General features: G+C 39.4%; 1 protein-coding gene across 3 annotated transcripts in view; it reads left to right on the top strand.

The window, feature by feature from the left end:
• Positions 1-14: 14 nt before the first annotated feature.
• The window catches only part of LOC120536746, a 48,912-nt gene continuing 35,125 nt past the window's right edge, over positions 15-13,801 (top strand). The window contains exons 1-4 of one of the 3 annotated variants that reach the window (XM_039765224.1): positions 15-319; positions 1,333-1,632; positions 4,279-4,392; positions 5,467-6,080. In XM_039765224.1, coding sequence (XP_039621158.1) covers positions 46-319; positions 1,333-1,632; positions 4,279-4,392; positions 5,467-5,513 — 735 coding nt within the window. In that variant the 5' untranslated portion in view covers positions 15-45 and the 3' untranslated portion in view covers positions 5,514-6,080. Of the gene's footprint in view, positions 320-1,332; positions 1,633-4,278; positions 4,434-5,466; positions 6,081-13,801 lie in introns of those variants that run through there. The other 2 variants (XM_039765226.1, XM_039765225.1) reach the window with 2 other exon arrangements.

The following is a 13,801-nucleotide window of genomic DNA, read 5'->3' as shown; positions in this document are numbered from 1 at the left end:
CATCATGTCATAACTCCACCATCACTCACCATCCTGCCTGGACAAATGGCATACTTCAACTGCACTGTAGTGGAAAACAGCAATTGTGAAGAAGTCAGCTTGTATTGGCGTCATAAGCGCCTGTTCCAGAATGGCTCAGAAGGAGATTTGAAAGATGTTAAAAATGGAGGGAGATATTCCATTATTTATGGAGTTTTATTCAGCTCTTTGCAAATTAAAAATGTGGTCTTCTCTGATGAGGGGTTATATTTCTGCTCAAACTTCTGCTTCGGGAAAAGGACCCGGATTATTGAACAGATGTCACAGCTCATGCTTGAAGGTATTAGCTTATTTTCTGTAGTGAAACTTGATTTGAATAAATTGTGAAAGATTAGGACTGTATCACTCCCTTGAACCCCTGTCCAAGACTCCAGACACCAGGAAAAAGTCCAAATGTTGACTTTATTTAAATGCCACAGTGCACAAAGCACCCTCTCCTCCACTATACTCATATAAATTCACAATAATAATCACAAAACAAATCCACCACTCCCAGACGCGTTGCCACCCTTCTACCCAGCACAGCTCGCCATCTGGGAGCTCCCACAGTCTTTTTATTCTCCATGACCAGGAAATGTTTCCAATCCCCAGTCCACGTGACTCTTTATCACTTCCGGGTCAGGTACAAGTCCTTCTTCTCACCCCGGAAGCACGTCGCTGTTCCTTTGACGCACTTCCGGGTCATAGGGCACAAATGATTCTTCGGTCCTCCCTGCAGCTCCCTCTTGCGGCCCCTGTGGTATCCAGCAGGGTCATGTATAAAAACTACATAGTCCATGACTCCCTGCTGGTCTTCGGGGCACCTCCATACTGCAGGGAGGGCTCCATCTGGTGGCCTGGGGGTATTGGTCAGGATAACAAGCCAGCCAAAGACCACAAAATATACTTCTTCAATTACCAAAGGCTTTAAAGTTAAACATTCTTTGTAACACTTACCTTTTAATATCTAGAAGTTATACATGGCATAAAGAATATTCTCAAATTTAAAGGTTAATATTCTCAAATTGTCATATCCAAGTTAGAGGCAAAGAGGGTCAAAATGTATCTTGGCAATACTGGGTTCAAGGTAGGATCTACACCAGTATTGAGAGCGAGTCTATTGCAGGACCCACTCCAGCACAAGACAGATTTGTACTGACAAACTGAGGTGAAACTTATACCATGATCCAATACATGCAAATGCATTATCGACCCATTGTATGACCTGCAGAATCTTCCCATTTCTTTTTAAAGCTTTTAGAGCTTGACTCCTTACAGTTTACTTTCAGATTTTTTTTTCATTGTGTCCATTAGCCCAGCCCCAAGTAAGCATCACTTCTTCCATATCACCTGATGCACCTGATCTCCTGATCCTGACCTGCAGCGCTGTGAGTTTCTACCCTTCTAATGTGTTCTTCACCTGGAATCTCACCTTTGTTGAAGTGCCCCACATCATCCAGCAGGGGTCACCCAATCTCCTCCAGAATGGCACCTACAGCAGCAGCTCCACTCTAAAGATCAGAACCTCCCAGTGGAGCTCAGAAGTGGTGATTGAATGTGTGGTGAATCACAGCTCTCTGACTCAGTCACAGATCAAATACGTCAGACATTCAGGTAAGCTGCTCTCTTTACCACTCCTCTAATAAAAGGTCTTCTTCTTACATAACCTTACTCAGTGACATGAACCTGTGAAGCATATAAGTATACTGTAAATTGGAGGTAGCATACCAAGACAATCCCAATAATCAGATAAACCATGAGAGTACACAAAATAAATTAAAATAAACTTAAGTCTATGTTATTTCTTGTAAATGCATTCAATGAAATATTTGAAAATAGATTGAAAAAAAGAGAAAGAAAAATTGTTTGATTTTGGCGTATGTACTGTAGGTTCTCTAAAGGGCAGCACTACTACCTCACCACTCACAGACTCTGGTTCAGTTTCTGGCTGTGGGTCTTCTTTGTGATATTTCATTTGTGCTTTTAATATTTAGGTTGTTTTCTGTCTGCTATGCTGGAATATGGCTTTCTTCCGTGAAAGGTGATCAGTCAGGTAATGAGATGTTGTAATGAGCAGGACTCCATCAGGGAAGGGTCACAAAATAACTATGAACCAATCAGAGTCCAATTATAGTCTGTGTTTAAAAAAAATGCATTTTCCACTATTCACACTGAAATGCTGAGCCTGTGTTTTCTGAAGTATATGGCCCTGCAGAGCATTTTCAAAAGTATTTATTTTTGTGGGTTGAAAATTCTGATGAGGTGTGGGATGAAGGGTGAAAACGGAGACTAATGTCAGAGGATAAGTGTTACATGGACAAGGTTGCAAAACTGACCATCACAAGTGAAGAGATCAGAACAAAAATGCAAAATTTAGTAATTCCTAGATTACAAAAACCTGACAGCTAATTTCTTTTAGAAGCTCACCAAGAAAGAATGCCTTCAAATACGTCTTAAACATCTTTAAGGGAGTCAGAATTTAAAATGTAAGTGGGCCGCTTGTTCCAATAGTTAAGAACTACACCTAAAAAAACAATGGAATGAGATCTGATGCCACACGGCGGGTTGGGCATCACCAGACATTGTTTATCAGTAGGTCTGAGTGGTCAAGAAGAAGCATAGTGCCTCACAACTGTTTCCGTGTATGTAGGTACTGACCTGTTGACTACTCTGTATGCAAGTATAAAGGATTTGAACTTAATATGTTCCACTACAGGGAGGCAATATAGTAATCTGAAAAGGGGGAAATTACCCCTACCTGCCAGCCTCGGCTGCTTGAACACCAAACATGCAACGTGTTCATGTTCTTGCAAACACTGCGAGGGCATGTAAATGCTAGTTATAAATTGAACTGGAGTGTAAATACAGTAGCTAGTCATTTAACCAATATAAAATCCCTATTATTTAAAAAACTAGGGGGCTTCGCCCCCTGCTCACTTCGCTTACCAACCCTTGTGTTTGGTTAATCGGATATACAATTTTATTTTTTTTTTCTTTGGAATTGTTTCAATTTCATTATTTGCACTTTTATTTTAAAGCTTCATTAAAAACAATATTGTTTGGAGACACATTGTGACAACGCAACGTATAACTGCCCGTGAGTGAATATTGTTTCTGTTTCTCTAATAAATAATGCGACTTTTTGTAATGTTTTTTCCTATGATTTATTGATTGTCATAGCAAAAGGTAATCTCATAGTAAACTGTAAACATTTTAATATGAATGGCATATCACAATCGCCTTTGGTGTGTAATGTTATTCGCGGAATATATAAATTACCTTTCCTTTTGCCTGTTAAAATTTGCATTGCTTCTCCGTGATCATAAATATACACCTGACTGAATTGTGTATTCATTGAAATTCAACTTGTCGTTGCTTTAACTGTTGCGGGATCACAGATTCTCATAGCATAGCGTATGGTCTATTATTGTATAAATCCACGTTTTGTGCATAAGGATGATGCAAATGCGAAAAGACTTTGTTGTCTACTCTTTGCCTTTTATTTATGCCCTCGATTTGACCTGCTTTTTTTTCAGTTACACCTTGTTCTGATGATTAATCACCTTTTGTTTTGCGGTAATGCGATCTTTTCTATCTTTTCTTTGATACTGTAGCGACTGACATGATAAAGTGCCACAAAAGTTTTACTTGAAAAATCGCTGACTTCGCAACCCCAAACACAACTTTCTAGCATCCTCTCCAATCCCTCATCCCCCGCGTCTCGCCCCGTCTTACCGCATCAATCAATACCCCGCTATCAGTCTTCCATGATGTACTCCACCCTCTCTCAATCGGACTGAACAGTCACTTAAAACCAAAAAGGCCGCAACCTGGCTGGGACGCTGCAATACTTTCGAATTTTACTGGTTTCATAAACTCTTATCTGCGTTTTTTTCTCTCCAACGCTTTTGGGTGTGTATTCTCTGTATTGTCCTTATACGCTTTATATGTGTTGAGAGCACAGGATGTGTGTGCACTACGTGCTTTTACACGACTGACTGTTTTTTGATGGATGTGCTCTTATATGATATTTGTCGTAAGTAGGGCATGTCTTGCAAGAATCTCATGTTCCACGTGCCCGCAAGACGGCCCTGGGACAGTCTCTTGGCACCAAGTCTCATGTTTACAGTCCCCGCGAGACGCTCCATGGCAAGTCTCTTTTGTCTTGCGGGTCTTTTAAATGTCTTTTGAGAACTTCTGAGAAGATCAGGTATCGTCGTCTTGCTTGGAAAACTATAACAGCCTCTTCTGCCTTTGCAGGTCCACCTTCTGGTGTGGGTCACTGTCAACTTAAAATGGTTCTCCTGTCTTTGGGTTTGGTGTTGATGGTGTTGGCTGTCATGGAGGTACATGTGAAGTCCTGCAAAGGAAACAGTTGAGTATCCAGTCCAAGTCTGGAACTTATATCTGCAGAGGCAAGTGATATATATCCAGTGTAAGCTGTTGTTTAGTCAGAAGTAGGAAGCAAAAATGAACATGGCTAGCATAGCTGGCATTAAAAGTGTAGATAAAGCAGTGATAATTCATTTGCATATTTCAATTGTACATCCATCCATTTTCCAACCTGCTGAATCCAAACACAGGGTCACGGGGGTCTGACGGAGCCAATTCCAGCCAACACAGGGTGCAAAGCAGGAACCAATCCCAGGCAAGGCGCCAACTGACGGCAGGACACACACACACAACAAGCACACACTAGGGACAATTTAGGATTGCCAATGCACCTACCTGCATGTCTTTGAACTGTGGGAGGAAACCGGAGCACCCGGAGGAAACCCACGCAGACACGGGACGAACATGCAAATGCCATGCAGGGAGGACCCAGGAAGTGAACCTGGGTCTCCATACTGCGAGGCAGCAGCGCTACCACTGTGCCACCGTGCCGCCCATCAATTGTGCACTTAATGTCATAGTTGTACAAGTTCTAGAAAGTTAACACAGGGCTGAAGTAGAGATCTCTGAGCGATTATACGTAAGCAGTCTCTGTGGGCCCCTTCCTCTCGATCCACGTCTGTCACATGTCCATTTCATTCTTGGCTTTGCATCCCCCCCCCCCACTTGGCCCTGGATAATCATTACCCAAATAAAAAAAAATGAGTGGTGGGGACTAAAGCATCAGTCTTTTGTTTTATAGTCCCCTGCCTTATCTATTTTCCTAATTCACATTTATTCAAAACTGATAAAATAAACACATTCATGTTTTTAGCTGTATTGTGTCTAACTCCTTGTAGTGGTGAGGACAACTAATCTAAATGAATCTGCTTAGAGTTCACAAAGGTTTACATTCAGTTGCCACAAATATGCTGTCAGGTGAACTTGCCATGATTTGCTATTAGTGTGTCTGGGTAGCCCCATGACAAAGAGGCATTTTATACAGTGCAGGATGCTGCCTTGAGCCTATCTGCTCTTGGATAATACAGTTAATTACTTTTGTTTGCTTGCTTTCAGAGTCTGAAGGTGAAAGGCATTTTGAGGAAAGACTGAAGAAAATCTGAGGACTGGAGTAAAATGCATTGGGATACAAACAATGATACAAAATTTTTACACATTTCTTATCTTTAAACTGTTTACTTTTACAGAACATTTTACTTTGTGATTGCAAAATGCGTAATTATTATGTTTGCTATGTAATGTTTCTACATATTATTTATTCATAAACCATATCCACAGATTGCCTGTGTGTCATTTTCCCTATGTCGATATGAATTCTTCTCTGTGTGCTTCAATTATTTTCCCCACATCCTGAAGATGTGCAGGTTAATTAGGTTAATTGCAGACGCTTAGATGACCTGACCATGTAAGAATCCGAGATTGGGTGTGTGTACACGTGGATGGACTGGAAGCTGCTGCCTGCCTTGTGTACCCCACTTATTGATTCTAAAATGGATTTAGCAGGTTTAAGATTGCAATTTGTGATGGTCACAGAAGGACTGGCCCCTCTACCTGGACGGAAGGTCATGCCTTACTCGGCCAAGACGCCGCTATTATGAGAAGATACCTGTGATGGACAGGCATCCTGCCCAGGCCACCTGGCTTTTTAAACTAAACAGGTACTGTGCAACTTAAGAGGCATGTAACACATTGTATTGTAACTGTCTGGAAAAGAAATTATCACAGAAGCAGTGTTTCCTAAAAAGCCATGCAAATTAGCTTGGGGCAGAGGAGCCACATCTACATCTGCCACTCTTAAATAGAGCAGCCACTGGGATGCTGGAGGGCAGGAAATTGTTAAGGTAGTTCTGTTATTTATTTTTAATGTACAGTATTTTGTTTTGCAATGTGAAAAAGGGAACGGATGGGTGTAAAAAACAGAATTAGAGGGATGATTAACACGTGGTTGTTCTTTGTCTTCTTTTTTTTTTTTGGAGTGGGATTGGGGGGGGTGTTTTATTTGGAGTTTGCATTGTCCAGTAAAGGCAGAAGAGGAATAAAACATTTGTTTTTTTGGACTGTTACAACTACTTGCCAATGTGGTTTATATATCCCGCCTGGGAAGGGGACATTACAGTATATATGATTGACAACACAATACATGTCATAATTTAACCAAATTTTACAAAAACACATAAGAAATATATACACACAATAATATGTGAAAATGTGAAAAATGATCAACAATATCTTGTATTAACATGTAGCTTCAAAATGCTCATTTGCTCTTTTGATTTTTAGACGCAGGCATTGTGCATTTCGTGCTTGAAGTTTGTAATCTCTAAAATAAACTATTTCTTACAATTCTTAGTTTATATAAATAATGCACTAGATGTACATATAATTCTCACGATACTCAACTCTTTTTTTTGCTTTTTTTGTTGTACTTTTTCATGTGGCGCTTGTCCTCTACAAAGATATCTGTTATGAAATCTTTATTGAACAATGGTGCATCACCCGGAAGCATTCAGCAACACATACATTTTGCAGCTGTTCAGACACAGTTTTACAGTCTACTAACTGAGCTCAAGGCCAGACAGCGGGGCGTAGCATATCAATTTCAACTTCAGACAATTATATACTGCTCAAAAGAATTAAAGGAACACTTTTTAATCAGAGTATAGCATAAAGTCAATGAAACCTATGGGATATTAATCTGGTCAGTTAAGTAGCAGAGGGGGTTGTTAATCAGTTTCAGCTGCTGTGGTGTTAATGAAATTAACAACAGATGCACTAGAGGGGCAACAATGAGATGACCCCCAAAACAGGAATGGTTTAACAGGTGGAGGCCACTGACATTTTTCCCTCCTCATCTTTTCTGACTGTTTCTTCACTAGTTTTGCATTTGGCTACAGTCAGTGTCACTACTGGTAGCATGAGGCGATACCTGGACCCTACAGAGGTTGCACAGGTAGTCCAACTTCTCCAGGATGGCACATCAATACGTGTCATTGCCAGAAGGTTTGCTGTGTCTCCCTGCACAGTCTCAAGGGCATGGAGGAGATTCTAGGAGACAAGCAGTTACTCTAGGAGAGCTGGAGAGGGCCATACAAGGTCCATAACCCATCAGCAGGACCAGTATCTGCTCCTTTGGGCAAGGAGGAACAGGATGAGCACTGCCAGAGCCCTACAAAATGACCTCCAACAGGCCACTGGTGTGAATGTCTCTGACCAAACAACCAGAAAGACTTCATGAGGGTGACCCAAGGGCCCCATGTCCTCTAATGGACCCTGAGCTCACTGCCCAGCAGCATGCAGCTCGATTGGCATTCGCCATAGAATACCAGAATTGGCAGATGCACCACTGGTGCCCTGTGCTTTTACAGATGAGAGCAGGTTCACCCTGAGCACGTGACAGAAGTGAAAGGGTCTGGAGAAGCCATGGAGAACATTATGCTGCCTGTAACATCATTCAGCATGAGCAGTTTGGTGGTGGGTTAATGATTGTCTGGGGAGGCATATCTATGGAGGGTCACACAGACCGCTACAGGCTTGACAAAGGCACCTTGGCTGCCATTAGGTATCAGGATGAAATCCAAGGACCCATTGTCAGACCCTATGCTGGTACAGTGGCTCCTGGTGCACGACAACTCCTGGCCTCATGTGGTGAGAGTATGCAGGCAGTTCCTGGAGGATGAAGGAATTGATACCATTGACTGGCCACCACACTTTCCTGATCTAAATCCAATAGAACACCTCTGGGACATTATGTTTTGGTCCATCCAATGCCACCAGGTTGCACCTCAGACTGTCCAGGAGCTCAGTGATGCCCTGGTCCAGATCTGGGGGGAGATCCCCCACAACACCATCTGTCATCTCATTAGAAGCATGCACCGATGTTGTCAGGCATGTATACAAGAACACAGGGGCCATACAAACTACTGCGTACAATTTTGAGTTGCTGCAATTAAATTTTGGCAAAATGGACTAGCCTGCCACATAATTTTTTCACTCTGATTTTTGGGGCGTCTTTGAATTCAGGGCTCTGTAGGTTGATCATTTTCATTTCCATCAAACAATGTGGCATCCTTTCGTTCCTAACACATTACCCAGTCTATATCAGTATAGATATCCAGGAGGATTTCTTTTTCCCATTGAGATCTGATGTGTTTTCAAAGTGTTCCTTTAATTATTTTGAGCAGTTTATATTAAATTTGTGCACATCACGTACTGATCAGCCAATCGCAAATTAAAACGTCATTGACTAGAACGGTTCAACCCAATCACAGTCAAAATACCTCCTAAGCCTACAAATTCTAATGCAGGGGTCCCCAACTCCGGTCCTGGAGGGCCCCAGTGGCTGCAGGTTTTCATTCTAACCATTTTCTAAATTAGTGACCTGTTTTTGCTGCTAATTAAACTCTTTTGAATTAATTGACTTGCTCTTGAAGACTCAGACCCCTTAATTATTTATTTTTCCTTTATTAGCAGCCAAACAATAATGAGATATAAAATGTGCGAAAACATGACCAGCAGACTGTGACCATCATACACTATCTGAAAAGAAACAAAGGTGAAGGACTCGGGAATGTTGATCTGCTCAGGTCCCCAGTGCTCTTAAAAAAGACAAAATCAACGATTTCAGAAATGTCTGCTATTGCACAATGAGAGCAGAAACGACCCACAGAATTAAAGAACGGGTTTAATTAACAACAACAATCAGTGCCTAATTAAGCAACTGGCTGGAGTGAAACAGGTTACAGTTTGAGGCCCTGACTTAGTTGGTCTTCTGTTGGCTCACTTACTTCACATTTCATTTCTCTTTCAGTGCCATTTAAGGAAAAAAATGAAGCAATTCAGAGGAATGATGAAATTCAGGGGAACAAATCTTAAAAAAAGCATGTCAATTAACATGAAAGGAAAAGGAGTTAATTAGCAGCAAAAATTGGTCACCAATTAACAAAAGGGTTAGAATGAAAACCTGAAGGCACTGTGGCCCACCAGGACCGGAGTTGGGGACTCCTGTTCTAATGCATCATTGGGAAATTGGACACACGCAAAGCACCCCCAACTTGTAAAGTTCCGTTAACATGACTCCTCTGATTTGGTAACTGGTACTTAATTTGCATGGCCTTGAATACGGTGACCGAGAACTGCTAAAAGCTGTATGGCCATCTTTAGGTTGGCACTGAGACGCAGTGTCTAATAATGCATTTCCTTCTCAGCATAGTCAGAACCTCCAATCTTTTAACATTTTTTCTAAACAAAACGCTATAGCACCACAAAAACCAAGCAGACCAATTACAAACATAATGGTAAAATGCAATTTCTTCTCAGGAGACACATGTTTTTTAATAAAATATGCCACCAAATGCATACACATATTTAATAATGTGGCGACGCCAGGGTCCGGACTTGAGAGGGACAACGGGGCAGGAATACCAACTAAGAAGATAACTAAGCAACTAAGAAGCCAACTAAGCATTCCCTATGTATGGCATGTGGGGTAAGACTTAGACACGGTGCTTAAAGTGAGTGCTTCGATCAGATCTACCGGTTACTAAAGGCCATCTACTCAAATGTGTAATACTGGCGATCTTTAAATAAAGGTGATTTTTGACATTTTACTGGCATAGGTTGGAAATAAAAAGAGTCTGTTTCATAGGCCAAAGGGATGTGGAAATGCAAATTAATGTTTTTGTCTTTGGAAAATTGCAAATAATGTCAAGAAAACTACAAGTCACCCCAAAATATTTTTTTCACGCAACTACATCTACTACCTCACCTTTTCACTACATAAAAGGTCATTCAAAAAGATAACTTCCCTTCAGATTAACAGTACTGTATGTCAAATCAAAAATAAAATAATAGTAATAATAACTACCATACTTGAGATAAGGGTAAAGGTTACCTTAGAAAAATGAAATAACTGAATTAAGTTCAACTTATGTCAGCAGCTTCAGAACATGTCATCCACATGAGTCTAACCATGTTCAGGCTTGGCCAGTACAGTACTTGCATGGGAGACCATCTAGGAAAAGCTTGGGTTGCTGCTGAAAGAGGAGTTGGTGAGTCCAGCAGGGGGTGCTTACCTTGTGGTCTGTTTATCGATCCCAGTGCAGTAATGGGTATACTGTGCTGCAAATAAGGTGCTGTCTTTTGGGTAAGACATTATAATGATGTCTTGACTCTCTGTGGTCATTAAAAATTTTTACCACCTAATAGCTAATGTGTGGGGAGTGTACTGGTGTAATAATAGATGGGTGGGTGTACACACTGGTGGTGGTTGAAGTGTTTCCCTATTTATTAAAAAGAACTTTGAGTAGCAACAAAAGTGAGCTATAAATGTAAAGAATTATTATTATTATTATTGTTGTTGTTGTTGTTGTTGATGTAGTTGTGCACCTTCCTGTCCACTGTATTATTATTATTTCTTTATGCCTATGTTAATAAAAAACAATTAATAAATGCTGTTGTATGAAAATGACATCCTTTGTCAAATTGCCTCATTGGCTCACCTCATGCATCAGCCCTGTACCTCAGGCAGCACACGTACAGGATTAGATGGCTCTGTGAGGGAGTGCAATAATGAATTATTACAAAAACTAACAAACAAAATGGCAATTAGATAGATAGATAGATAGATAGATAGATAGATAGATAGATAGATAGATTTTAGTATAGTAGGCAGGATAAGATAGATAGATAGATAGATAGATAGATAGATAGATAGATAGATAGATAGATAGATAGATAGATAGATAGATAGATAGATAGATAGATAGATAGATAGATAGATGTCACATTATGAATCACAAGGGGAAATTCACATACTCCAGCAGCGGCATACTGATAAAAAACAATATTAAATTAAAGAATGATAAAATTGCAGGTAAAACAGACAATAACTTTGTATAATGTTAATGTTAACGTTTAACCCCTAGGGTGGAATTGAAGAGTTGCATAGTGAGGGGGAGGAACAATCTCCTCAGTCTGTCACTGAAGCTGCTCCTCTGTCTGGAGATGATACTATTAATAATAATAATGATAATTTATTACAAAAAATAATTAAATGAAAAAGATGATAAAGTCAAAATAAGACATTTTTAAAAATAATGTAAGGAGGAAAGAACATTTTCAAAAATTAAACAATACACAACGCAGGAACAGAGATCTTGGGTAGGCAGAGTAATATCTCAACAAAACATAATCTAAAGTCATGCAAAAAGGTGGCAACAGATTAGCACATAAAGATTTGCTGTAACATTTTGATATGAGAAGGTGCACAGCAGTATATATCTTAAACAGTATTTTTCAATTTATTAATAAACCAATCAATCAATCTTTATTTTATATAATATTACTTTTAAAATCCATAACCAGTTATTTAGCAAACTAGGATACACTCCAAAATAAATTCAGAAGTTTTAAAATACAGGCTAAAGTGAAAAGAACAACCGGGAAGTATTGTAGTGAAAAAGAAGAGCTTGGCAGACAGTATATAGACTTATGATTGGTAAAGTTGTTACAGAAGAATGGCACAAAAATATAACTAATGTCTGCTAAATTTAAATGCAAGAGACAGGTAGTGAATCTTTAATCAAGATTCGAACAAGCCCCACTGATAGCTGCTTCACAAACAGATCTAAAGAGAGAGGAGGAGCTGCAATATTGAATGTGTTTTTAGTGAGAGTTACAAAACCTGTTTTGAAAAATGGCAGAAGCAGAACTTGGGTGTCTGTCAGGTTGGTATAATTCAAGTAATGATGTAAGTAATCCACTGGCATGAAAAAATAAAAGCTGTGCTGTTGCACCTTATTTGCTGGTAGGGGCAGGTAGAGTCTCATAGTATGTGGTGTTGCCCTATGGTGTACCTGGCGTCCTAGGATGTAACTTGCACAGATCTTCCCCTCCCATTCAGCCTTGCAAAGTTAGAGCGTTCCCTCACACAAATCTGCTCCAAGGACTAGGCAAACAACATGTACACAAAACAGATAGAGGAGGATAAGTATAAGTCAACAGAGGGAACAAGCATGAGAATTGTACCTTTCAGGAACAAAAAACAGTGCAATGAACCATGAAGACAGTTTATAGCGGTTTTAGAAAAGACCAAGAGAAAGGTAACATCTCACCTGCCATTTATGCACATTCCTGTCACATCTAAAAACACAATACACTAGCACTATTGCTAGTGTATTGCTAAAAGTGAAATCTGTGCACCAGATTTGGGAGGAGCTCTGGCTGAAACATAAAAATACTTGCTCAAAGCTATTATGTTATTATGTACCATTTTTACACTTATTTTTAAATTCAGGGTACTTGAAATGCTATACTTTCTAAATAGGTAACAAGAAAATGAATCAAAAAAGTTGTTTTTTTTTTCTCACTAAAGGTCCATTTCAACTGGTTTTTGTTGAAGATCCTTTAGATGGATTATTGAAAAAAATGACTTTTGATTGAAATTGTGAAATTGACTGTAAACAAGATTAATAAAGTTATTGTAATACATTCATAAATAAAGAAATATATATATTTTTTAAATTATAAAAAAAACAATTTCCAATCATTTGACAATTGAGCTGGTTCTCAGTGGTTTAATATTTTGTAAAGGCAAGCTAGCGCATACTGTAAATCCTCTATAATTCAATGTTATACAGCACAATAATAAAATCTAAAAACTTCCAAGAGAGTAAATGCTTTTCATAGGCACTGTAATGCATGTAAGTTCTTTTTGTACTCATTAACTAACCTGCTTACATCCAAAACAGTGTCTTGACACAAGTATGAATGGCTCAATATGCCTTCTCTTGATATGCAAAAAATCAACATTCATATTAGGTTGAATGATCCCATTTTTAAGGAGAAAGCAGGGGTGTGGAAGTTATTTGCAGGGACAAAAATATAATTTGTGATGATTCCAATGGAAACCCGGCTTTCATACCTCCTCATACCTTCCCCACCACTAAAAGATGACAAAAGCCTCATGTAGCAATAACCAACTTACTGCACATTACAACAGTCCCTGTCATTGCTCTGCCTGCTAATTCTGAAGCTCTTGTATAACTGGTTATGGGTCAGAGTGGTTTGGGATAGATAGGCCATCTGATGATGATGATGATGATGATGATAATAATAATAATCAGATTTACAGCTAAGCACAAAGGCAAATCTAAATCTGGTATTTGCTTGCAGAGTTCTGTGAAGTTCTAGGTTTAGCATTGCCAGATTAGAATCTAACATTTTGAGTATATTTCAGTATATAACAATTACTATTTGTAAATGTCAACTCCGAGAACAATAAGATGCAGGCAGAAATTCAGCAGTAAAACTACTACAAAACCAGAGTTTATAGAAAACATTTCTTTAATTTAAAATCTTACTTTGCTTTCCCAAATTGGGTCTTTTTGAAAAT

This window comes from Polypterus senegalus, chromosome 10, assembly GCF_016835505.1.
Source record: "Polypterus senegalus isolate Bchr_013 chromosome 10, ASM1683550v1, whole genome shotgun sequence".
In the NCBI taxonomy this organism is placed as follows: domain Eukaryota; kingdom Metazoa; phylum Chordata; class Cladistia; order Polypteriformes; family Polypteridae; genus Polypterus; species Polypterus senegalus.
Note: the sequence above shows the minus strand (reverse complement) of the source record. Positions and strands in the feature narration are given on the sequence as shown.